Source organism: Lepidochelys kempii, chromosome 8, assembly GCF_965140285.1.
Source record: "Lepidochelys kempii isolate rLepKem1 chromosome 8, rLepKem1.hap1, whole genome shotgun sequence".
In the NCBI taxonomy this organism is placed as follows: domain Eukaryota; kingdom Metazoa; phylum Chordata; order Testudines; family Cheloniidae; genus Lepidochelys; species Lepidochelys kempii.
This window is the reverse complement of record NC_136387.1, coordinates 83,360,002-83,386,922: the sequence shown is the minus strand read 5'-3', so window position 1 is coordinate 83,386,922 and position 26,921 is coordinate 83,360,002. Positions and strand designations below refer to the sequence as shown.

Here is a 26,921-nt window from a genome sequence, read left to right as displayed (position 1 = left end):
TACTTCCTGTGGGGCTGAGTGATCGCGATATGAAAGTATGCGTCCTTCAAGTCGAGGGCGGCATACTAGTCTGCTGGATCCAATGAGGAAATGATGGAGACCAGAGAGACCATGTGGAACTTGAGTTTCTTTATAAACTTGTTGAGTTCCAGCAGGTCCAGGATGGGCCTGAGGCTGCCTTTAGCTTTCCATATTAGGAAATACAAGGAATAAAAGTCCTTGCCCCTGTGCTGCTGAGGAACCTCCTTCACTGCCCCTAAAATAGGAGCGACTGCACCTCCTGGATAAGGAGTTGCTTGTGAGAAGGGTCCCTGAACAGGGACAGGGAAGTGGGGTGGAAGGGCACAGAATTGGATGGAGTATCCTCCCCTGTACCGTGCGGAGCACCCATCGGTACAAAGTAATAAGGGACTATGCATGGTGGAAAGGGGATAGTTGGGACGAGAAGGTAAGACAGGGTGGATCCATTTCCAGGTGTGGTACACGGTCCTCGACCGTGCCTTCGAAAGGCAGGCTTAGGTCCCGAAGATGGCTTCGGTTGTCCTGAGCTCTGGCCAGAAGGTTGACGTGGCTTTCTCCTGCCACTTCTGTTCTGCCTTCTGGAGCCATCTTGATAGTTCTGCTGACTGAACCTTTTAAGTGGGCTGTGGCTGGAAGCGTCTCTGCTGAATGGAAGGCGTGTAGAGGCCCAGGGACCTGAGGGTGGCTCTGGAGTCCTTCAGGTTGTTTAGCCTTTTGTCTGTCTTTTCCAAAAACAGTCTCATCCTCAAAAGGCAGGTCCTGTATGGTCTGCTGGACCGCAAAGGGGAGACCTGGAGCCACTAGCCCCTTCTCATGGATACACCCATGGCCATGACTCTAGTGGCAATGTCTGCCCCATCAAGTGCTGCTTGCAGGCATGTCCTGGAGATCAATCTCTCCTCCTTGACCAAAGCCAAGAATTCAGCCCAGGAATCTGAGGGAAATAACTCTAAACGTAGCCATTGCTGAGCAGGTACTATAGGCATACCTGCTGATGATGGCCTGTTGGCTGGAAATGCGGAGTTGCAGTTCCCCTGTGGCGTATACCTTCTGCCCGAAGAGGTCCAGTTTTTTTGCGTCCCTATTCTTGGAGGAAGGGCCCTGGAAACCCTGCCTCTCTCACTGGTTAGCAGTGTCCACCACCAGTGTACAGATGTTCGTAGCCCATGGAGGGCACAAAGTACCACCGTTCATTGAGCTTGGCAGTAGGCGGCAGAGAGTCCGGGGTCTGCCACAGGGTCTTGGTCATATCCGGGATAGTTTTGATTAGTGGTAAGGTGATAAAGGAAGGGCCCAAAGGGGCCAGGATGTCCACCATAGGGTCTGCATCATCTACAACTTCCTCTGCCTTAATGCCTAGACCCTGTGCGACCCGGTGCAGCAACTGCTGAAACACCCTCGAGTCTTCCAGAGCTGGGGCAATGGCAGTGTCTCATTTGGGGAAGATAAGGAGGCCACTAAGGAAGGTAGTTGCTCCCTTCCATCCCCGCTGGAGGGATCTCTTGAGCCGGTGGGGACAGAGGTGGAATGGTCCAGTTGTGGCACCATGAAAGGCATAGGTACAGGCATTGACGTCGGCCCCCACACCGGTGCCGGCTGCACTGTCTGATGGTGTGTGCGCGCCGTGGTTGTAATCGACATCGGCGCAGGCAGCATCCATGACGGCATCGGCGTTGGTGCCAGAGCCGGTGCCAAAGGTGCGGTTGGTGACATAACCTGAGCCGCTGACACCTCTGGTGCCAAGGATGTTATTGAAGGCGGCGCCACAGATGGTGCCGATGTCAGTAACAGTGTTGCGGTTGCTGGCATCAACGATGGAGATAACTGCTCAGCCACTGGATGTGGTGGGACAAAGGTTGCAGACACAAGTGAAGCAGCACCTGAGTGAGATCCTTGGCTCAGATCCATGGAGTCCAGAAGGGCCATTGAGCTGGGTTCTGCCATTGAGGGGTGCACGGCATTGGCTGGGACCTCCTGTGGTGCCTTGAGCTCCATCTTCTGCTCCTGCTATAGTTGGACTTCGAGGTCTCGGAATACAAGGACCAGGGCAGTGCTGCACCTCTTGACGTGGAGCGTCAGAAGCCCAGGGACCGACTGCGCTCCCTGGATAGAGGTGCTGGTGTCTGTGATAGCTGAGGCAACGGGGAGCATCACAACATCATAGCTGGCTTTCCCTTCAACTGCACAGTGCAGGATGGAGCCTGCAGTGCCGACGCCTTCTCCTGCCTCGGGGGTGAGAATGGTGCCATGAGTCTGAGCAGGTCCTGTGCTGCCTCAAACACTTCAGGAGTGGACAAAAACGGCAGGCTCTCTGAGGGATTTGGTGAGCTCGACAGGCCCGGACTCGACTGCCTCGCTTGGGGAGGAGTCAACGTGGCTGCCCCTTGAGTTTCGGAGCCGTGGCCCAACTGTAGTACTACTGATGGCTGGTCTCTGGATCTAGGCAATGGGGATCGGCCTCTTTCAATTCTCTTCTTCTTCTGCACCAGCAATTGGAACTGGTACCAAAGGTTAGAGTGTCCCCAACACGCTCCATGACAGTGCCTAGAGTCCTTAGCCGCGTCTTTCTTCGGTGCCTCTTGAAGAGGGCACCGGTGTGCTCCACACCGAAGAGGATGTGCTGGTGGTGAGATCCCCAGCACCGGGGTCCAACTGCGGTCAAAGAGCTGCCTCGATGAGGAGGATTTTAAGCTGCTGCTCTCTCTCTTTCAGGGTTCTTGGTTGGAATTTTCAAGGTTTCAAGATTTTACAGCGGTCTTTTTGGTGACCCTTGCCCAGACACCATAAACAGGATGTGTGGGGGGGTCACTTTTTGGTATGCACTTTGCTCAGTCCTTGCAGGTCTTGAAGCCCGGGGATCGCGGCATGCCCCGGAAGCAACAAATAAATGGGGTGGGACGGAGAGTAAACCCCTGTAAATGAAACTTACAGCTGACTAACTACACTAAACTACATGATCTGAATAAACCACGTGAGTACAACAGAAGCAAGAGCAAGGGAAGTTCCACCTACCGTCACTGGCAGTTAGGGTGACCAGAAGTCCCGATTTTACAGGGACAGTCCCGATTTTTGGGTCTTTTTCTTATAGAGGCTCCTATTACCCCCCCACCCCGGTCCTGATTTTTCTTTTCAGACCTTGCATTCTGATTGCTGTCTGGTCACTCTACTGGTAGTAAGAAGGAACTGATTGGGTGGCGGGTCAGCAGGGCTCTATATTGGGTGCCATGAAGGCGCGACTCCAGGGGGCGCCCAGGCCGACCCTATGGTTGCTGCTAGGGAAAAATCTTCCAGCTACCATGCACGTGCGTGAACACACACCTGACTGGAATTGACATGAACAAGCACTCAAAGAACATCGTACATTAGCTTAGGTTTATTACACAGTAGCGTTTCCAAATTCAGTACATACATAACTTATACTCCATGCAAGGCTGGTAGTTCCACCTATTGTTAAGGGTGCCTGACAGTTCCCATGATAAGACCCTGATTTCAGTTGCTTATAACTCTGCCAAAAAAACCCATTTGGACTGAGATTTTCTATGCTGGGTATTAGCCTATGGCTGGTTTTTACTTATTTATTTTTAATTCCACCGAAATGGTTCAGCCATTTCCAAGAACAAGGCTAGGGAAAAAGTCTGTAGTTCTGCCCATGTTAAAAAAAAATCATGAGACCTTTTTTACTTCTTGCATCCTCATGCTTTGGAGCAGGGACTTGAAGGGGGTGGCCTGTGTGTCATGGGTGTGCCTTTTGCTATTCCCAGGAAAAATCCAGCCAAATTTGTCCAAGTTATAAGCACAGGAGAAATCTCAGTTCTCACAGGCTCAGTAGAGACTTCTTCCATTTTACCAGTTAAATCTCTGAAGATTCCTTCCTCACTGAACATGCTCAAGCCTCTCACAGATCCTAATGCTGATTACACTCCACATGCACCATTCCCACAGAATGACTGAGCATGCTCCAGTCCAAGGCTACAGGGGTGAAGATGGACTTTCCCTGTAATGGGACTGAACTGCAACTGAAAGCAATGAGTCTTTCTTGTGCTCTCAGTGACTCCCCTACTGGCCACCAGTCAGTGTGGAGGAAGATGATGCCTACTTTGAATGCAGAAGGGACAAAAGCTAGATCAGGGGGAGGGAAAAGAGGAGACTGGGACTGGAAGTAGGGAAAAGAGGAGACTGGGACTGGTTGGCAAGATTGGGACTAGGACCAGGCATGGCAGGCCAGGACTGGTCAGGCAAGGAGACTAAAGCAAATTCCCCACCATAGCCTGGACCGGAACACAAGATTCCTGAGTCTCACCATTCTTGCGCTGACAGCAAATAACTGTGAAACCCTCTGGAAAACTGTGTCTCATCACCTCTCTACTGGGAGTCCCACAGAGAGGATTACACTCAATGATGGGTATCATTCAGTGCACAGGGCGGACCCACTCTGGAAATGAATGAGGGTTGTACAATAAAGGAGGCTGTTGTCTCCAGGACTCTGTTTCATTTGTTGCAGAAGTTGGAAGGTGTGTAGTGAATGAGGCAGAGGACTGGAGGAAAAGAAAGGATGGTCTCATGGTTAAGGTAGTTGAATGGTGTCCTAGAGAACTGGATTCTATCCTTTCCTCAGCCACAAAGTTCCTACGTGATGCTAGACAAATCTCTTAAACTCTTCATAGACAGGCACCCAGAAAAGGAACACACAATTAGTGAGACCCAGGGATCTGATATGCAGAAATGCTGAGCACTCAGAGCTGGAACTGAAATCAATGGAAGCTGTACTTAGCTGTACTTATATATAAATATAAAGTGCTATATAATGCTACATAGTCTGAAAAATGACGTTCTAATCATTTCAAACTGGGCACTCACTACTGGAGGCAACTTTTGACCTTAATCTCAGGTCTGTGACTGAGCCTCAGTTCCCCATCTGTAAAATAGAATACCACACACACCCCTCTCCCCCGCTCCAGTTCACAGGGCTGTTGTGACAATTAATTAATGTTTGTGAAGCACTCAGATACTAAAGCGATGAGCACCAAAAAAAAGCCCATGAAGAAATAAACAATTGTGTATTCTGACCAGGGTTTCAATAATGCGCAGTAAATGAGGCAAGAAGCCACACTTTGAACAATCAGGAAAAAAACTAATTATTGAATAGCTATTCATTAAGTAAGCAACGTCCACACTGGGCACTGAATGAGCTGGCAGTCCAGTGGAAAAATACAGTATGTGTTCATGTAACTAAAACTGTATCATGATGCATACACACAAGGGGGACAAATTATGGTTGCAAAGACAACCTCAATTCTGGCATTTCCTAACTTCTGAGTGCTTGATTTAGTAACCTTAATAACATTTTGAATATAGTACATTAAAGTACTAAATCAGTAACTCAAATTACTTTGTCCATTATATTTCATAGCTAGAATTGCAATATTCTTGCTCAAAGTCCATATTTTATATTCTGAATGACAATAATAGCATTCATTTAAAAAAGCCTCAGCTTTCCAATACTGTGACATAAGTCTGTCAGTATCAGTATATTACTAGCCTGATAGTCTCAGTTTTCAAGTGTATGTCAGTCTCCTTGGACTGAATAACCTTGCATTCTTATGGAAAAGGCTACTACCAAAAAAGCCCAATAAGCCCTTTCTCATCTCTAAGGAGTCAAGGCAATTCCTGCACGACTGCATACATGGGGAACAGCCAGAGGTGAAAGTAAGTTAAAGGACTTACTGGTACGCTGGAGTCCTGAGCAGGGGGCTTGGCCTCAACTGGAAGAGGCAGGACCTTAAATCCCTGGGCCCTTTAAATCCTGATTTAAAGGGCCTGGGGCTCCAGCTGCAGTAGTGGCGGCTGGGAGTCCCAGGCCCTTTAAATCACCCCCGAGCTACCAGCTGCAGAGGCAGTTTAAAGGGCCCAGGGCTCCAGCTGCCGCTACTGCAGCGGAGCCCCGGTTCCTTTAAATCACTGAGGAGCCCTGGGGACTCCAGGCTGCCACTGCTACCCCGGGGCTCTGGGCTCTGGCAGAGCTTTAAAGGTAGTGGCTGCTGGAGCCCCGAGCCCTTTAAATCCCAGCCTGAGCCCTGCTGCCCAAGCCCTTGGGCAGCAGCGGTGGGGCTCCAGCGGCGATTTAAAGGGCCCCGGGGCGGTAGCAGCGGCTGGAGTCCCGGGGCCCTTTAAATCACTGCCAGAGCCCCACCGCCGCTACCCCAGGGCTTTAAATTGCTGTCTGGGAAAGCCAGTCCCGGTACAGCGCACTGGCTCTTGCCGGTATGCCGTACCAGGGCGTACTGGCTTACTTTCACCTCTGCTACAAAGAAGCTTGTTGGTAATGACTGAAAATCCTCAAACTGGAACAGGTATCCTTCCCTTTTCAATGTTGCCTAGAAACGGATGGTGCTGCGGATAGCACAGCTCTGTATGTTAAGTGTAAAAATATTATTTTTATTCATCTCATACCAACATCATTTTATTTCCTTGCTTGAATCCTCTCTTCAAAAATTGCCTGGAGCTGGCCCAAATGCTGCTGCAATTTTTCGCTGCACCTACAGCCTCAGTACACTACCTATTGATCTACCAAAGTTATCATTCCACATCTCTGGCTTTTTTTTCCCTCAAAAGGACAAATTCCTGAAAGACTATCTTTTTAAGTGACTGGGAAACTTTGCTACTATAAACTGGGATTAATTTCACCCTTAAGGTTTAATACTCCCAGTACCCCAAAAGAGATTATATTCCAAGAGGAGTTTCACAAACCAGTGCAGATAGTTGTAGTCATTTATTTTTCTTTACAGCGAGTTTTATTGTGCTGTCTGTACATTTCTAAGACAAAATCCTGCATTATGAGATTACATATTTCCATCATTATTTTTCCTATATATCTATCACTCTGAAAAGGAAAGTTTCCTATTTTCTTAGAAAATCCAATTCCTGCTAGTTTTTAAAAAAATGCTCACACTAAATTGAATACAGTAGAACCTCAGAATTATAGAAAGCTTGGGAATGGAGGTTGTTTGTAACTTCGAACAGCATCTTCACCTACTACGTGTAAGTGGCTTCCCCGTGCATGTGGATGGGGACAGGCAGCTGGTTCAAGCCCTGACTGCAAGGGTGATGAGTGAGACACCCTGAGGCCCTACGGCATCAGTGAGTGCGCCGTGCAAGTTGTGGCCCTTTAAAATTGAGCTGCTCCTCCAGAGCGCAGCATGCTGGCAGTAGCTCGGGCTCACACTCCAGGCCAGACACTGGCCGCAAGAGCAGAAGCTCCCACCCCAGCACCGGCAGCTTCCTTGCAGCATAAGCAGCTTGGGCTGTGGCAGCTTCTTTCCCAGGCTTGGACTGAGCTTGCAAGTTTGTCCACCTCCTGGCCAAGGGAAGAGGGTGAAATCAGCACCTGCGGCTTACAGGAAAGCAGCACAGACCGCAGCATTATTCCTGCTCTGCCTGCTCAGGCTGCCTTGGGCTGGCAGAGGGGGCTCACAGCTGTGCCTGTGAACCTCAGAGTCTTCACCTCCTAGCTGTAAGTGGCTGCCTCACAGGTGGGGACAGGCAGTCCAGATGTGCCTAGCTTTAAAATGCAATACAGGCACAGCATAGTATTTGCTCTTTTTTTCGGTCTCTGCTGCTGCCTGATTGCTTGCTTCCGGTTCCACATGGTGTCCGGTTGACCAGTCAGTCTGTAACTCTGGTGTTCGTATCTTTGAGGTTCTACTGTAACAAGGAGTTACAGGAGTTATAGGAGGAGTGGTAGATACGCTGGAGGGGAGGGATAGGATACAGAAGGACCTAGACAAATTGGAGGATTGGGCCAAAAGAAATCTGATGAGGTTCAATAAGGATAAGTGCAGGGTCCTGCACTTAGGACGGAAGAACCCAATGCACAGCTACAGACTAGGGACCGAATGGCTAGGCAGCAGTTCTGCGGAAAAGGACCTAGGGGTGACAGTGGACGAGAAGCTGGATATGAGTCAGCAGTGTGCCCTTGTTGCCAAGAAGGCCAATGGCATTTTGGGATGTATAAGTAGGGGCATAGCGAGCAGATTGAGGGACGTGATCGTTCCTCTCTATTCGACATTGGTGAGGCCTCATCTGGAGTACTGTGTCCAGTTTTGGGCCCCACACTTCAAGAAGGATGTGGATAAATTGGAGAGAGTCCAGCGAAGGGCAACAAAAATGATTAGGGGTCTGGAACACATGAGTTATGAGGAGAGGCTTAGGGAGCTGGGATTGTTTAGCCTGAAGAAGAGAAGAATGAGGAGGGATTTGATAGCTGCTTTCAACTACCTGAAAGGGGGTTCCAAAGAGGATGGCTCTAGACTGTTCTCAATGGTAGCAGATGACAGAACGAGGAGTAATGGTCTCAAGTTGCAGTGGGGGAGGTTTAGATTGGATATTAAGAAAAACTTTTTCACTAAGAGGGTGGTGAAACACTGGAATGCGTTACCTAGGGAGGTAGTAAAATCTCCTTCCTTAGAGGTTTTTAAGGTCAGGCTTGACAAAGCCCTGGCTGGGATGATTTAACTGGGAATTGGTCCTGCTTCGAGCAGGGGGTTGGACTAGATGACCTTCTGGGGTCCCTTCCAACCCTGATATTCTATGATTCTAACAACAGATTACCAGTATACCTTACCTTGAAGCCCACATGCTGCACAAATCCACTTTCTGCATGCATCTGCTGGAGTTTTTGCTTCTTCAACTTTTTTAACTCTAGCAGTTCTTTGTATTCAGGTAATTCTCGATATGCTATCGGGATACTTTCTTCATCCTGTTCAAAAAAGAAAACCTTTGCTTTGAGGCTATCATTACTGAGAAGATCTAGTTTCCTTCAACATAAAAGTGTGATCAGATTTCTTTCAGAAAAATATTGACAGAATAAACTACATAAGAGACACACAAGAATTATTTGGGGAAAGAAATCTATTGTTAATGGCACGGGGAAGGTTTGACACCAGCTGCTAAATTTCTGAAAGGACACATTTTGAATTAATTAATTTTAACTCCTAAACTAATTAATGGACTGCTTGGAAATTTACAGAAAACTAATCTTATACTCAAAGCCCTGGTCTACACTAGGACTTTAGGTCGAATTTAGCAGCGTTAAATCGATTTAAACCTGCACCCGTCCACACAGTGAAGCCCTTTAATTCGACTTAAAGGGCTCTTAAAATCGATTTCCTTATTCCACCCCTGACAAGTGGATTAGCGCTTAAATCGACGTTCCCAGCTCGAATTTGGGGTACTGTGGACACAATTCGATGGTATTGGCCTCCGGGAGCTATCCCAGAGTGCTCCATTCTGACCGCTCTGGACAGCACTCTCAACTCAGATGCACTGGCCAGGTAGACAGGAAAAGAACCGCGAACTTTTGAATCTCATTTCCTGTTTGGCCAGCGTGGCAAGCTGCAGGTGACCATGCAGAGCTCATCAGCACAGGTGACCATGATGGAGTCCCAGAATCGCAAAAGAGCTCCAGCATGGACCGAACGGGAGGTACGGGATCTGATCGCTGTTTGGGGAGAGGAATCCGTGCTATCAGAACTCCGTTCCAGTTTTCGAAATGCCAAAACCTTTGTGAAAATCTCCCAGGGCATGAAGGACAGAGGCCATAACAGGGACCCGAAGCAGTGCCGCATGAAACTGAAGGAGCTGAGGCAAGCCTACCAGAAAACCAGAGAGGCGAACAGCCGCTCTGGGTCAGAGCCCCAAACATGCCGCTTCTATGATGAGCTGCATGCCATTTTAGGGGGTTCAGCCACCACTACCCCAGCCGTGTTGTTTGACTCCTTCAATGGAGATGGAGGCAATACGGAAGCAGGTTTTGGGGACGAAGAAGATGATGATGAGGAGGAGGTTGTAGATGGCTCACAGCAAGCAAGCAGAGAAACCGGTTTTCCCGACAGCCAGGAACTGTTTCTCACCCTAGACCTGGAGCCAGTACCCCCCGAACCCACCCAAGGCTGCCTCCTGGACCCAGCAGGCGGAGAAGGGACCTCTGGTGAGTGTACCTTTTAAAATGCTATACATGGTTTAAAAGCAAGCTTGTGAAAGGATTACTTTGCCCTGGCATTTGCGGTTCTCCTAGATGTAGTCCTAAAGCCTTTGCAAAAGGTTTCTGGGGAGGGCAGCCTTATTGCGTCCTTCATGGTAGGACACTTTTATCACTCCAGGCCAGTAACACATACTCGGGAATCACTGTAGAACAAAGCATTGCAGTGTATGTTTGCTGGCATTCAACCAAAATCCGTTCTTTCTCTCTCTGTGTTATCCTCAGGAGAGTGAGATATAATTCATGGTCACCTGGTTGAAATAGGGTGCTTTTCTTCAGGGACACATTCCTGCTGGGCTGTTTGCCTGTGGCTGAACAGAAATGTTCCCCGCTCTTAGCCACGGGGAGTGGGGAGGGTTGAGGGGATAGTCACGCGGTGGGAGGAGGCAAAATGCGACCTTGTAACGAAAGCACATGTGCTATGTATGTAATGTTAACAGCAAGGTTTACCCTGAAAGAGTGTAGCCACTGTTTTATAAAATGTGTGTTTTTAAATACCGCTGTCCCTTTTTTTTTCTCCACCAGCTGGATGTGTTTCAATGATCACAGGATCTTCTCCTTCCCAGAGGCTAGTGAAGCTTAGAAAGAAAAAAAAACGCACTCGAGATGAAATGTTCTCCGAGCTAATGCTGTCCTCCCACACTGACAGAGCACAGACGAATGCGTGGAGGCAAATAATGTCAGAGTGCAGGAAAGCACAAAATGACCGGGAGGAGAGGTGGAGAGCTGAAGAGAGTAAGTGGCGGGCAGAAGACAGGGCTGAAGCTCAAATGTCGCGGCAGCGTGATGAGAGAAGGCAGGATTCAATGCTGAGGCTGCTGCGGGACCAAACCAGAATGCTCCAGTGTATGGTTGAGCTGCAGCAAAGGCAGCTGGAGCACAGACTGCCACTGCTGCCCCTCTGTAACCAACTGCCCTCCTCCCCAAGTTCCATAGCCTCCACACCCAGACGCCCAAGAACGCGGTGGGGGGGCCTCCGGCCAACCAGCGACTCCACAACAGAGGATTGCCCAAAAAAAAGAAGGCTGTCATTCAATAAATTTTAAAGTTGTAAACTTTTAAAGTGCTGTGCTTAATGTGCTGTGTGGCATTTTCCTTCCCTCCTCCACCACCCCTCCTGGGATACCTTGGTAGTCATCCCCCTATTTGTGTGATGAATGAATAACAAATGCATGACTGTGAAGCAGCAATGACTTTATTGCCTCTGCAAGCGGTGATTAAAGGGAGGAGGGGAGGGTGGTTAGCTTACAGGGAAGTAGAGTGAACCAAGGGGCGGGGGGTTTCATCAGGGAGAAACAAACAGAACTTTCACACTGTAGCCTGGCCAGTCATGAAACTGGTTTTCAAAGCTTCTCTGATGCGTGCTGCGCCCTCCTGAGCTCTTCTAACCGCCCTGGTGTCTGGCTGCGCGTAACCAGCAGCCAGGCGATTTGCCTCAATCTCCCACCCCGCCATAAACGTCTCCCCCTTACTCTCACAGATATTGTGGAGCACACAGCAAGCAGTAATAACAGTGGGAATATTGGTTTCGCTGAGGTCTAAGCGAGTCAGTAAACTGCGCCAGCGCGCCTTTAAACGTCCAAATGCACATTCTACCACCATTCTGCACTTGCTCAGCCTGTAGTTGAACAGCTCCTGACCACTGTCCAGGCTGCCTGTGTACGGCTTCATGAGCCATGGCATTAAGGGGTAGGCTGGGTCCCCAAGGATACATATAGGCATTTCAACATCCCCAACAGTTATTTTCTGGTCTGGGAAGAAAGTCCCTTCCTGCAGCTTTTGAAACAGACCAGAGTTCCTGAAGATGCGAGCGTCATGCACCTTTCCCGGCCATCCCACGTTGATGTTGGTGAAACGTCCCTTGTGATCCACCAGAGCTTGCAGCACTATCGAAAAGTACCCCTTGCGGTTTATGTACTCGCCGGCTTGGTGCTCTGGTGCCAAGATAGGGATATGGGTTCCGTCTATAGCCCCACCACAGTTAGGGAATCCCATTGCAGCAAAGCCATCCACTATGACCTGCACATTTCCCAGGGTCACTACCCTTGATATCAGCAGATCTTTGATTGCATGAGCTACTTGCATCACAGCAGCCCCCACAGTAGATTTGCCCACTCCAAATTGATTCCCAACTGACCGGTAGCTGTCTGGCGTTGCAAGCTTCCACAGGGCTATCGCCACTCGCTTCTCAACTGTGAGGGCTGCTCTCATCCTGGTATTCATGCGCTTCAGGGCAGGGGAAAGCAAGTCACAAAGTTCCATGAAAGTGCCCTTACGCATGCGAAAGTTTCGCAGCCACTGGGAATCGTCCCAGACCTGCAACACTATGCGGTCCCACCAGTCTGTGCTTGTTTCCCGAGCCCAGAATCGGCGTTCCACAGCATGAACCTGCCCCATTAGCACCATGATGCATGCATTGGCAGGGCCCATGCTTTCAGAGAAATCTGTGTCCATGTCCTGATCACTCACGGGACCGCGCTGACGTCGCCTCCTCGCCCGGTATCGCGTTGCCATGTTCTGGTGCTGCATATATTGCTGGATAATGCGTGTGGTGTTTAATGTGCTCCTAATTGCCAAAATGAGCTCAGCGGCCTCCATGCTTGCCTTGGTATGGCGTCCGCACAGAAAGAAGGCGCGGAACGATTGTCTGCCGTTGCTCTGACGGAGGGAGGGGCGACTGACGACACGGCTTACAGGGTTGGCTTCAGGGAGCTAAAATCAACAAAGGGTGTGCCTGTACATCAAGGAGTATTTCAGGCAGGACTGCACCGAGGGTTCCAATAAGAAATGGTGCACCAAAGTTATCATTCTTATTGGAACAAGGAGGTTAGCCTGGCCTCTGATTGATACATGGCTAGATTAACCTCGCTGCGCCTTCTCTGTGACTGACTGCAGTGTGATCTAGACAGGGGAGGAGGAAAATGAGTCCAAAACAAATCTGGTCTATGTCTTGTTCTGACCCACTCCATCGATCCTTTACATCTTTGGCTGGCAGCAGACAAAAAAGGCGCGAAATGATTGTCTGCCCTTGCTTTCACGGGGGGAGGGAGGGTGGGAACGGGGTCCTGACGACATGTACCCAGAACCACCTGCGACAATGTTTTTTGCCGCATCAGGCATTGGGATATCAACCCAGAATTCCAATGGGCAGCGGAGACTGCGGGAACTGTGGGATAGCTACCCACAGTGCAACGCTCCAGAAGTCGACGCTTGCCTCGGTACTGTGGAAGCGCTCCGCCGAGTTAATGCACTTAATGCACTTTAGAGCATTTTCTGTGGGGACACACACACTCGAATATATAAAACCGATTTCAAAAAACCGACTTCTATAAATTCGACCTAATTTCGTAGTGTAGACATACCCAAAGTAAAAGTGATGTAAAATTTTAGGGATGATGTGCTGTATTTTCCATACATAAAGAAGTGGCTGAATTCCTGCTTTATATGAAAAATTCAACTCAGGGCTTGTCTTCACAGGGAAGTTGACCAGCACAGCTAATGCAGAATAAGCTATACCAGTCAATTTCCCCTTTGTAGACAAGGCCTTAGCTTTAACTATGGAGCAGGCAGCAACTGGTGCCTCCAGAGTCAAGAACTATAGATAAACCCTTCCCACTACTTGCTGGTTGCACTGTGATGCCCCACAAAATCATTCTGAGATAACACAACTGCCACTGTGGATATGTCTACACTGCAATTGAACACCTATGCCTGGCCTGTGTCAGATGACTCGGGCTCACAGTGCGTGTGCTCTGGGGCTGTAAAACAGCAGTGTAGATGTTTGAGCTAAGGCTGGAGCCTGAGCTCTAGGACCCAGCGAGGGGAGACGGTCCCAGTGCCTGGGCTCCAGCCTGAGCCCAACAGTCTACACTGCAATTTTATAGCCCAGCAGCTTGAGCTCCTCAAGCCCAAGTTAGCAGACCCGGTCCAGCCATGAGTGTTTAACTGCAGTGTAGACATACCCTGAGAGCCCTGCTTTGAATCCTGAAATTCAATCCAATTTACTCATTTTGTCAGCAGGGCATGATATTTTTGTTCTCCTAATACTGTCATTTTGCATTGATAATGGGTAAGGCTGCGATTTAGTCACGGAGGTCGCGGAATCTGTGACTTCTCCATGACTTCAGCCAGCGCCTGCTGGGAGCTGCAGGTTTCCCTGCTGCCTGCACACGTGGGGAGCTGCGGGGTACCCCCGCAGTTCCTGGCCTCCATAGGTGGCAGGGGGGAACCCCACAGCTCCAGGACACTTTGGGCAGCAAGGGGGAACTCTGCCGTTCCCAGCTATGGCAGGGGGAATCCCTGCTGCTCGTGGCCACCCCAGGTGCCAGGGGGGATCCCCACTGCTCCCATGCACCATGGGTGGAAGTGGGGATCCATGGAGCTCCCGGCCGGAGGGAGGCAGGGGGGATCCCAAGAGCTCCGGGATCCCAAGATCCCTGGAGCTCCCAATGCCCCCGTAGCCAGCTGCCCAGGCTACCCATTTTGTCATGGGTATTTTTAGTAAAAGTCACAGACAGGTCAGGGGCTTCTGTGAATTTTTCATTATTGCCCGTGACCTGTGTGTGACTTTTACTAAAAACATCCATGACAAAAAACTTAGCCTTAATAATGGGGTCTTTCTGGTAATGGAGCTCACCTGTCTCTTTCTACATTACTGCAAAGGAGAAAAATATCCATCTGAAATGCTGCACCAGTGAAGAATGAAAAGAGTAAGCCAACCTTCCTAAAATAGGACCAAGTCAAGCATTACCATTGCAAAAACCAAAACCAAAAGCTACTAGTAGAAAAATTGAAAAGAAAAACTGGTGTTGAAATACAGACTCCCTAAACCTGCTATAATTGTGAGATCATGGGGTGAAATGTAAGCAGTTTGGGGGGGGGAGGGGAATCTAGATGTAGAATGTAGTATAAAAAATTATATATATGTGCACAGAAGAAAAGTATAATTGATTCCAGAATGATTTGTTAAGATAAAGAGAGGCAAATTTTAACATTTAATTTTTTAATTTAATTAAATTTAATTAATTTTTAAAAATACTTTTTTCACCTCTTTTAAGATTCATATGGAAAAATAGTAAGTTACCAGATATGCTGGTAAAGGATGGGAGAGAGAGATGTCCCAGACAGCTCAGAAATTAAGTCACAAGGAGAAGACAGAGCATGTCTAAAGACAAGAGATGTGGCTGGAACTGAACAATGGATTCAGGAGTATAACAATTTAAGATGAAGAAAATGCAGTACATGTCACAAAGTCACTGAGAAAAATTGAACTGATCTGTGCTGGACAATCTCATTACCTTTTGTTATGCTGTGAGGCTTGTGAGTGATAAACACCCTCCCCCCAACATTCTCACAAAGATAAATTGGGGGGGGGGGGGGAGTGGGATAGCTCAGTGGTTTGAGCATTGGCCTGCTAAACCGAGGGTTGTGAGTTCAATCCTTGAGGGGGCTGTTTAGTTGATCTGGGGCAGAAAATGGGGATTGGTCCTGCTTTGAGCAGGGGGTTGGACTAGATCTCCTGAGGTCCCTTCCAACCCTGATATTCTATGATAAATTCAGCAGGCCAGATCCTTCTGTCTTGACTTCAATGGAGTCATGCTGATTTTACATAAGTGGAGAATCTAGACCCATAATCTTCAGCAGTAGGATTTATTCCCTACATACAGTATAGTGTAAAGAAGTATGAAAAGATGTTTATATTATAAGCCCACAAACCCAGTCCACTGAATATGTAATGATGAGTTGTCTGTGATGAGACAACTGCTGATGAGTTGTCTGTGTGGACCTCTGCATCTAACCTCGATTAGTCCAGCCACTAAGGTAAGACAAAGAGCCATATATAGTATAGGATGCAATTATACCAAAGAACGATGAAAGGATTTAGTCCTTTTGGTGCAACACCTTAGGCAGAAATAGGTCTACACACTTTATCTGGTGTTCAGAATAATTCACCGTTAGTGACTGAACTGTTTTTGAAGATGCGAACGTGCAATTAAAAGTTTTCGGAAGTGTCTAATTTAGGGGTCGGCAACCTTTCAGAAGTGGTGTGCCGAGTCTTCAACTATTGTAGTATGTAAAGTAAACAAGGTTTTCAAAATGTTTAAGAAGCTTCATTTAAAATTAAATTAAAATCTGACCTTATGCCAGTGGCCCGCTCAGCCTGCTGCCAGCCTGGGGTTCCGTTCACCTAGGCCGGCAGCAGGCTGAGCGGGGCCTGCGGCCAGGACCCCGGCTGGCAAGGGGCCGGCAGCCAGAACCCCAGACAAGCAGCGGGCTGAGCGGGGCCAGCGGCCAGGACCCTAGACTGGCAGGACCCTAGACTGGCTCAGCCCACTGCTGGTCTGGGATTCCGTCCACCGACTCCTGCCAGCCAGGGTCCCGGCTGCCGGCCCTGCCCAGCCCGCTGCTGGTCTGGGATCCTGGCCCTGCCCACACAGAGTGTGCATCTACCTTCTCCCTGGTTCTAGCCCATTCTCTTCCTCTCTCTCTGCACTGAGCTGAGGATGTGAGTGCACTGAGCACAGGGCTGGGAGTGAAGGAGCAGACTGGGGGTTGGGGTGTAGGGTCTGGCCAGGAGCTAGAAAGCGGGAGGGGGCTCAGGGTTGGGGCAGGAGGTTTGGGTATGGAGTGCTTACCTGGGCAGCTGCCATTTGGTGCAAGAGGTGCATGTGGAAATGTGTGGGGGGTGCAGGAGCTCCCATTTGATGCTCAGGGTGGGGGTGGGAATGTGGGGGCTGCAAGAGTCAGGGCATAGGATGTGGGGGAGCTGGGTATGTGAGGAAGGTGCAGGAATCAGGGCAGAGGGCATGTGAGGAGGATGCAGGAGTCAGGGCATGGGGTGTGGGGGGCTAGGTATGTGTGGGGGGTGCTGGAGTCAGGGAAGAGGGCTGGGGGTGTGCAGGGGTCATGGCAGGGGGCTGGGGGCGTGCAGGGGTCATGGCAGGGGGCTGGGGGCATGTGAGGAGGATGCAGGAGTCAGGGCATGGGGTGGAGGGGGCTGGAGTCAGGGCTTGGGTTGTGGGGGGGTGCACGGTCAGGGCAGAGGGCTGGGTGGGTATGTGGGGGGTGTAGGGGTCAGGGAAGAGGGCTGGGGATGTGTGCCTGAGCGGCTCATGGCAGGGGGCTGGAGTGGATAAGCTCTGATTCCATCCCCCTTCCCCAAGGCCCCGTCCCCACCTCTTCTCTGCCTCCTCCCTGGAGCAGCATGTGTGTTGTGGCTCCACTTCTCCCCCTCCCTCGCAAGGGCAATCAGCTGATCGGTGGCAGGGAAGGAGAGGAGGAGGGGCAGGAACCCAGCATGCTGGGGGAAGAGGTGGGGGAGGGGGGAAGCTCGTCTGCCCCGCAGCAGCAGCCGGCAGGACCAAGCTTCTTCACCCTGCCCCCATGGGGAGGGGCGGAAAAGAGTGGGCCAGGGCAGGCAGGATTTTTAATGGCACGCTGCTGCCTGCCGGGGTCCTGGCCTGGGTTTGGCAGCGGGCTGAGCGGGGCCGGTGGCTGGGACCCGGCAGGCAGCAGCATGCCGTTAAAAATCGGCTCGCTTGCTGTCTTTGGTTGCCGACCCCTGGTCTAATTCTTCCATGGTATCATGTTTTTTGTTTGCTTCTTTTTTTGGTTTGGACTTTCCCTGAATTTTCTGTACTTGACTCTTCACATCAAAGAGGTGCCAGAATTCAATCTCCTGCTCCACCTGGCTTATGCAACTGAATTTGCAACAGTTTACTATATACCTGACAATGTTTAAGTAAGGACACTTTTTCCAAATATCATTACTTAAACAGTCAAGAAACACTGTGAGTGAGACATTTTGCAATTTTGTGTTTAAATGACATACCGATACTTCCTCCTCTGCTGCAGCATCCATATGGCTCTGAAAACTGGATCTGTCATCATCCTCATCCATATAAACTGGAGGTTCATGGGATGTCATGAATGTTGAAGGTTTGAAGAGATGTTTATTTAGGGGGTGCTGTCTCCTGCTTGATGACTGAAGTAGAAAAATGACGAATAATGTTCAGATCAGATTCCTCAGAAACTATTTTTTTAGTAAGATATTCCTAACAATAAAACCTGTAGACAAAATGTTTACAATTTTTATATGTGATCTCTTATCTTTCCCACAAATTTTCAGACAGCATCCACTTCTGAGCCTAGTACAAGTGTTCTGGGGGCACTTGAGAGATTAATACATTATGCCTTGGAGATTGCTTTCTATTATCTGTTCCATAAATAAATACTGTGACACAATCCTATTTTAGATAAACCCCTAGTAATGAACAGTCCCTGCCCTGAAGAGCTTACAATTTAAATAAATAAGATAGACAAGAGAAAAGAGAGGAAGCAGGATTATCCCCATTTTACAGATTGGGCTCTGTAGCACAAAGAGATGAAATGACAAGGTCACACAGAAACACTGTGGCAGAGTCAAAAATTGAAAAGAGGCAGTTTGGCCTATTGGCAAGCACACAGGCCTTGGAGTCAAGAGACCTGTGTTCTATTCCTGGCTCTGCCACACCTGTTGGTTTTCCCCCAGCCCTTAGTTTAAAAAATCCACTACAATCTTTTTAATTTTATATGCCAGCAGCCTGGTTCTATTTTGGTATTGGTGGAGCCCATCCTTACTGTATAGTTTCCTCTTTCCTAAAAGGTTCCCTAGTTGCTAATAAACCTAAAACCCTCTTCCCCACACCATCGCTCATCCACACATTGAGACCCTGCAGGTCTGCCTGTCTTTCTGGCCCTACGTATGGAACAGGAAGTATTTCAGAGAATCTTACTGTGAAGGTCCTGGACTTTAAGCTCTTATCTAGCTGCATAAATTTGGCCTCCAGGACTTGTCTCCTACCCTTCACTATATCATTCGTACCTACATGTACCATGACCACCAGCTCCTACCCAGCACTGATCATAAGTCCGTCTAATATCTGATGAATAAGTCTGTCTAGATCAAAAAAATGTTCAGTGGCCTCAGAGTGCAGCCACCATCTCTTGCCAGTGAGCCACTCTGACAATTTTTCCTAAAATACTTAATTAACTTTAGGAAAAACAAATAAATATGCACATATACATGTCCACATCATTGTAATTTATGTAGGATTTTTTTCCAGACTCAATAATAAAAATAAATGTACAATTGTCTCTATTCTTTACTGGGCCTAAACAGAATAGAAACACAAATAAGGTACATTCTTCTCTTTTTTCCTAATGTCTTTTGCTTTTTTGGTTGTTTTTTTTTTTTTTAAAAGATGTGCTAGTTACTAAGTCTGCTGTGAAAAGTGGTATTAACAAACATACAAATATCACTTTTCACAGCAGACTTACTCAGTCCCAGCAAGCTTTGAGATAAATTAAGCCCTGAATGGGGAGGTGGATATGGAGGTAGTGGGGGGCAGGGGCACCGGAGGCGGGAGTGACCTTGGGGCCAAAGCTTGCCACCATACGGCCAGGGAACAGAGCCTGAAGTTCCATGACTGGAGCCTTCCACCCTCCACCCAAGGGCTGAAGCCTGACCCCACTAGCGCTGGGAAGATCGGGAACTCACTGGCTGCCTGCTCCTCCAGCTCTTGTGTCTCCAGAGGTGAGCAGGGACCAACCACTAATGGCTCCCCCTGCGCAATCACCACCCAGGAGGCTGTGATTTTTAAGTTTTCAAAGTGGCAGCAATGTTAGCTTCTTCTGAAAGGTTGTTTGCACAAATAATTTTGATGGCGAGCATTCTTAATTAAGGATCTGATGCTGTTAAGACATATATGTGCTTATCTTTACACACTGAAGCCATGTGCATAAATCTTTACAGGATTCGGGCCTATAATTGCAAATACATTTTAGCAGAGTTATCAGGTGTGAATAGATTTTGTGGACATTACTGCACCCACCTTTGAGAATTTTGAAGACCCTGAAGTCTGGCTTAAATCTCATTAAGATGGCTTAATTGATATTCATGTTTTATCAGTTTATATTTTCTTTTCTGTTAATGTCAATGAAAGGGTGCCAACGACGTGCTCTGTGCTACAGCTTACACACCAAAAAATGATAAATACATATAATGAAAACAAAATGGTAAGCAGAAGAACAGGGAGATGGGTGTTCTATAACCTGTGTAAACTTGAGTAAGTCACTTCATATCCTATGACCATCACAACAGCATCTGAGCGCCCATAAAATTGCATCAATCCATATCAGAGAGACAAGGTGGGTGAAATACTATCTTTTATTGGGCCAACTTCTGTTGGTAAGAGAGACAAGCTTTCAAGCTTACACAGATCTCATCTTCAGGTCTGGGAAATGGGACATCTCTCACCAACAGAAGTTGGTCCAATAAAAGAGATGATCTCACTCACCTTATCTCTCTAATATCATAGAATCATAGAATATCAGGGTTGGAAGGGACCCCAGAAGGTCATCTAGTCCAACCCCCTGCTCGAAGCAGGACCAATTCCCAGTTAAATCATCCCAGCCAGGGCTTTGTCAAGCCTGACCTTAAAAACCTCTAAGGAAGGAGATTCTACCACCTCCCTAGGTAACGCATTCCAGTGTTTCACCACCCTCTTAGTGAAAAAGTTTTTCCTAATATCCAATCTAAACCTCCCCCACTGCAACTTGAGACCATTACTCCTCGTTCTGTCATCTGCTACCATTGAGAACAGTCTAGAGCCATCCTCTTTGGAACCCCCTTTCAGGTAGTTGAAAGCAGCTATGAAATCCCTCCTCATTCTTCTCTTCTGCAGGCTAAACAATCCCAGCTCCCTCAGCCTCTCCTCATAACTCATGTGTTCCAGTCCCCTAATCATTTTTGTTGCCCTTCGCTGGACTCTCTCCAATTTATCCACATCCTTCTTGAAGTGTGGGGCCCAAAACTGGACACAGTACTCCAGATGAGGCCTCACCAATGTCGAATAGAGGGGAACGATCACGTCCCTCGATCTGCTCGCTATGCCCCTACTTATACATCCCAAAATGCCATTGGCCTTCTTGGCAACAAGGGCACACTGCTGACTCATATCCAGCTTCTCGTCCACTGTCACCCCTAGGTCCTTTTCCGCAGAACTGCTGCCTAGCCATTCGGTCCCTAGTCTGTAGCTGTGCATTGGGTTCTTCCGTCCTAAGTGCAGGACCCTGCACTTATCCTTATTGAACCTCATCAGATTTCTTTTGGCCCAATCCTCCAATTTGTCTAGGTCCTTCTGTATCCTATCCCTCCCCTCCAGCGTATCTACCACTCCTCCCAGTTTAGTATCATCCGCAAATTTGCTGAGAGTGCAATCCACACCATCCTCCAGATCATTTATGAAGATATTGAACAAAACCGGCCCCAGGACCGACCCTTGGGGCACTCCACTTGATACCGGCTGCCAACTAGACATGGAGCCATTGATCACTACCCGTTGAGCCCGACAATCTAGCCAGCTTTCTACCCACCTTATAGTGCATATCCTGGGACTAACGTGGCTACAACAACACTGCATACATCAATCCATATGACATTTTAAATATACATTTGAGTTTCTCTTCTCTTCCCAGTATTAGGAAGAATTCTCAGAAACTTCACTGAACTTCTCCTTCTATTCTTATTCTTTTCTCTACCATTCCAAGAGCAACACTGTATTCAAGGGGGACGGGATTGGGAGGGCTGAGGGTGGAGATTTGTTCACAAAGAACTTACTAAGTAAAATCAAATATGATGTACAATAATAGTGGATGATCTTACATCTTAGAGGAGTTCAGGCCTGAGAAAAGCATTCAGTTACAGTGTTAACTCTATGGCCGTGGTAGTTTAAATATACTCATTTTTGTGAAAACTCATCTTCTGTGTTTTTTAATTTTTATGGATTTAAAGTTTTGTTCTTCTCTGAAAGGTGACTGTGAAAATGCCATTGCTGGGATTCTATATTTTTTGTCTTCAATGACTACTAGATCAAATATGCTCAGTTTACGCGTGCATGTGCTGGGGGCAGGGGGACGGAGGGAAGAGAGTAAACAAACCTGCCAGCCCTGCAAACTCAAGTGTGTGCTTCTTATTGGCACTTCATCACCAATAAAGACACTGCAACAGCAACTAACTTACTTAAAACAACTGTTGATGTGCAAGCCAGAATAGAATCCAGCTTGCTCTCTGGTGCTAACAGCAGTAAAAAATACCTCTGTCAGTGAAATAATAGATACATATCACTTGGGATGAGCAGTCTATTTAATATTTTCAAAAATAATTTGCATGTAAATGCACATGCAAATATGAAGTTTCTGCTATAATGTAGTCTTACCTTTTTGGAGTATAAATATAAGTTTGGAGTTCTGCCTGGTACCGGAATGCCAGCTTTAGTCAGTTTTATGAAATACTTTTGCACCCTGCTGGCAACCTAGAAGAAACAAGATAAGTTAATTAAGTGTTAGATGAATAAATAAATATGCTATGACCTTTAAATAAGGAATTCAAATACCCACTAAAAATCTAATGTTTGACTGAAGTGCTTAAAGAAAAACACAAACTTCAGAGAAAGATGACATTCCAAACTTTATGTAATATTTATAAAAGGCAAATGTCTAGGTTATTCTTCTGCAAAGAGTTAAAAAAAAATTGGGGGTTGAGCATAGCAGTTAAGTTTCTGATTCTGAAATTGCATCAAAGATATTGTGTGTGATCAGGTCCACGATCTGAGAACATAGACATATTTGCCCACTCTACAGTGTTGAAGAAAAACCTGTCCCTCATACAGTCTCTTTCTGCTGGATAGACAACAGTAGATATTATGCATTCACAGTACCTTACAATAAGAGTTAAAAGTAAATGACTCTGTCAGCAACTGGTCACAGGGCCATAGCCGGATTAAGGCCGGGGCTTTAGGGGATGCAACCAGGGGCTCTGGCTCATGGGAGGCCCCGAAAAATAAATCACAGGCAGCAGTCTCTGGGCCGCTAAAAGGGGCATCTGGCCTGGCCCCATGCTGCTCCCAGCAGTGGCTGGCCCCTGGGGAGGGGTGTGTGTGTGTGTGTCCGTGTCCATGTGTGTCCGTGTCTGTGTTCACGCACTGCCCCCGCCTCCAGCCTGGACACTGCAGTTCCCCTGGCCAATGGGAGCTGTGGGGGTGGTGCTTGCGCGTGCAGGGAGCGCACAGAGACACAGTGTCCCCCTCCTGCGAAGGACATGCAGAGACATGCCAGCAGCTGGCCGCTTCCAGGAGGGGCATTGGGCTATGCAAGGCAGGCAGCCTGCCTGAGCCCTGCTATGCCACCGGCTGGGAGCTGCCTATGGTAAGTGCCTCCCAGCTGGAGCCTGCACCTCGCACCCCCTCCTACACCCCAATCCCCTGCCCCAGCCCCCTCCTGCACCAAACTTCCTCCCATGAAAACGACTTGTATACAGGGGCCCCACAAAATCTAATAGTCCCGGGCCCACAGGAGCATTAATCCAGCCTTGCACTGCATGAAGTCTAATGGACAACAATTAGACCTGACAGCTTAATCATGGTTTGTGGGCATTTATTAAAAATTAATACAATTTCACATTTAAGAGTCCTAACAAAGAGCCCTATGGTCAGATCCCTTAGTAGAGATGTTAGTAGTGCTTCAGCCCTTGCCTTGGATGACTGATTACATTTTTCATCAAAATATTAACAGGTTGGATCTGAGGATTTGACAACTTTCCTGATTTTTTTTAATCTAGTATGAGTATTTTAAAATCTCCAAATGGAATGTGGGCAGCTTCATTTTGTATGTATTTCAACATCCTCAGGATGCAGTAATTGATGTCAGTAGTCCCCAGGGCATAGCCACTAAAGAAAGCAAAGAATTTTTTGGTGAGGTTCCTTCCCCCAGAAGCAATCAATTCTTTTCCAACCAAAATACTTTTTATAGTTTTAAAAAATTCTTGTCTCTTTATGAATCGACCTGACTTTTGCAAGGCAAATCCTACATAACTATTCCATTACTGAAGAAGCTATGCAAAAGACCACCTGACACCTACCCCCTCTAGTATTTCCTGGAATGTCTACAAAGCAACAAGAGAAATGGTTACTTATGCAAGAGAATTCCCCATTACCTGTTTTGCAGTTCGATTTCCCAGTTCATCAGCTATCTTCTGCCACCGTCGGGATTCTACTTCCTCTGGTGGGTACTTCAGGAGTAACTGTTCAAGTTTTTTCTAAACCAAGCACAAGACAAGATCATAAACATTAATACACCTTATCTAGAAGGGGCATGGCTTGTCACTAAAAAAAAAAAAAAAAAACCAAACTGGTGCAAAAAATGAATACATACATACATGTTATCTCTGACTCCGAAGCGTTATGCGCTTTAACAATTTGAGTTTATTTCGGTGAACATCACTGTTCAGTTACAAAATGGTCTACGAGCTAGCTAGGGTTTCCCATTACCTGTTCTTCTACAGTCCACAGCTGGTTAAAAGTTTCGGGTTTGGTCTCATCGCAAAGTCGCCCTCTTATCATCTGCTTAAATACAGTATATAACATGGAATAGGACTTTAGAAAAAAGGTTAGGATAACTTGACTTTAACCCTTTTTCCACCCAAGTAAAAGAAAAACATACATGAAAACATTATTTTGGTAGAGGACAGAAAAAAGTTATCTGACTTGGTCACATGAAAAGATGATATCACCAAGTGTTCTGATGACTGAATTTTTGAACATTTGGAAACCGAGGCATTAAATTTATTATAACAATTTTAACACTACCCGCATAATGTAGTATTAATAAGTATTTTAAAGTTACTATTTTGTAAAATTTTGCCTACTTTCTTTTTTATAACATTTACCTGTGGGCGGCTGTTTGTAGAACCTTCTGGGCCATCACTTAAAGGCAACACAGAGTATGAAATGGACTCTCCATCCTTCTTGGGATCCAAAGGGCTTTTTGGTCTTGCAGGCAAACCTACTACAAGCAACATAAAGAAAGAATTATTAAACCAACATAGCAGGTTATTTTTTCCTGTAATATACACTTAGTTTTCCACTTACCTTTATCAAAAATCAGCTTTGCTCTCCTACTGTTACGTTTCCGGTTTTTGAATTCTCTCTCAAAGTTTCCAAGGCTGGTGGTATATTGGTCCCAGGCAATCTCAGGCAGCTGTACAACTCTTTGAGGACATGGAAGCCCTATATCAACCTGAAAGAATCAAAATGAGAAGCAATACTTAATGCAGTCACTTAGCATCCAAATGAAAGGATATGGAACCACAGAAATCCTGGATCTGTTTTTAGCTAACAGCAGGAGTCAAAGTTTGTATATTTAAGTGCCATGCAGCACACATTCTTTATATAGGAAAAGCATTTTCAAAGAGCGATACACAGCAGGGCATATAAAATATGCAGCGGCACGGTCAATGATGGTTTATTGGACATGGAGTTTGAAAATTACTTTGAATAGTTGCAGCCAAGTATTTCTGATTTTCATATCCTGTTACTGTCTATCTTCATTGATTTGTTAAATATTAAAAAAATACTGTATACCCAGACCTGTACTCCAGCAAGCAAACACAGCAGACTAACGAGAACTAAAAGTAACCCAGTTATCAGAACTGATTAATCCCATCCACATGTAAACTTAAATGTCTACTATAATAAAAATGACTGCACATTATACTGCGTTTTTACTGTTAAGCTGATTTTGTTGCCTTCTGCCCACAATACAATTGCTGGCAATGTTCAACACACACACATACCATTTCGCATAATTTCTTTGGCCAAAATGGTAAAATACATGAAATGCTCTGCAACAGGCATTAATGTTTTCCAAGGACTGGCTGATACGGTTGCCAGAGCACAGTGCTTGGATGCCAGATGAATCACAACTATAACTTGTTGAATTGATTTCTAAGCACTCAAAAAAATCAATGGAAAGACAAGCATTGACTTCAGTGGCCTCTGGATCAGGCCCCAAGTTTATATTAGCCTATGGAAAGGGAATCTCCCAGAACCAGCATCTCACCTTCACTAAAGCACAATGTGCTGCTATCAGAACATAAGGTCAGTCACTGCTTTCATTTAAAAAAGAAACTATTAAGACTTTAAAAAATCTCTTTTCCCTGTTACTGTTGTTATAACTTCCCTTTAAACTTTTGAAAATGAAATCTGTTTCTTTACTGAAATTTGTTCTCCTCCTCCACACATGTACACTAGCTTGATATAATCACTGGCACTGTCTTGGTTTGAGGTATGCTTTTATAGCTCATTTTGCTTTCAGTTTACTAACTATATTTCCTGCTTACAATCTCCATTTAAAAGTACCCTAACCTGAAATAGAACTCAAAGCATTTAAGTCTCTTTGGTGACAAAGGCCAATGATTTCTTGATATCATTCCCTACCACAAAATGCTTTCTTCTGATCATAGAAGTCTTGAAAAGCCAATATGCATTGAAAGCTTGAAGACAAGATGAGTTTTATACTCCTATAAAAATGTGTCCTTAAGAAATTTTTCAAAATTACTTGTATTTTATAGGTTTAACCAATATTTAACCAATCATCAAACCTGAACATAGGGCAGTTTTCTCTCACTACAGAATTTAAACCTTTTAATATTTACACAAGTATATATAAAATACACTAGTTTTTAATAGGTGAGGAGTTAATTGTTATAAAAAAAGTTCTCGTAAAACTTAAGAAATGCCTACTGTATACCTTCTTTTGGAGTCTTTCCACAAATCCAATGGGATTTTTCAGTGCTTCTCTCTGGTGTCTGCCTAAACTTTCAAGGTCTTGAACTGCTTGAGTACGTTGAGCCTCGAGTACAGCAATCGTCTGTAACAGTCTCTGATAACTACAGAGACAAAGGGAAACATCTCACTAAAGTTTTCTAGCAAAAACAACAACAAAAAATCTAAATGCCAGCCATGATTACCTACTAAGAAGAAGTCAG

The 26,921-nt window shown here is 46.6% G+C and overlaps 1 protein-coding gene across 2 annotated transcripts in view; it reads right to left on the bottom strand.

The window, feature by feature from the left end:
• Positions 1-26,921, bottom strand: part of ZZZ3 (zinc finger ZZ-type containing 3) — a 67,701-nt gene that overhangs the window by 4,949 nt on the left and 35,831 nt on the right. Inside the window, exons 2-9 of one of the 2 annotated variants that reach the window (XM_073357288.2) lie at positions 26,684-26,822; positions 25,024-25,171; positions 24,822-24,940; positions 24,424-24,495; positions 24,090-24,191; positions 22,315-22,410; positions 17,889-18,041; positions 8,642-8,776 (exon numbers count right to left, since the gene is read on the bottom strand). In XM_073357288.2, the coding sequence (XP_073213389.1) occupies positions 8,642-8,776; positions 17,889-18,041; positions 22,315-22,410; positions 24,090-24,191; positions 24,424-24,495; positions 24,822-24,940; positions 25,024-25,171; positions 26,684-26,822 (964 nt within the window). The remainder of the gene's footprint in view (positions 1-8,641; positions 8,777-17,888; positions 18,042-22,314; positions 22,411-24,089; positions 24,192-24,423; positions 24,496-24,821; positions 24,941-25,023; positions 25,172-26,683; positions 26,823-26,921) is intronic. The other variant, XM_073357289.2, reaches the window with a different exon arrangement.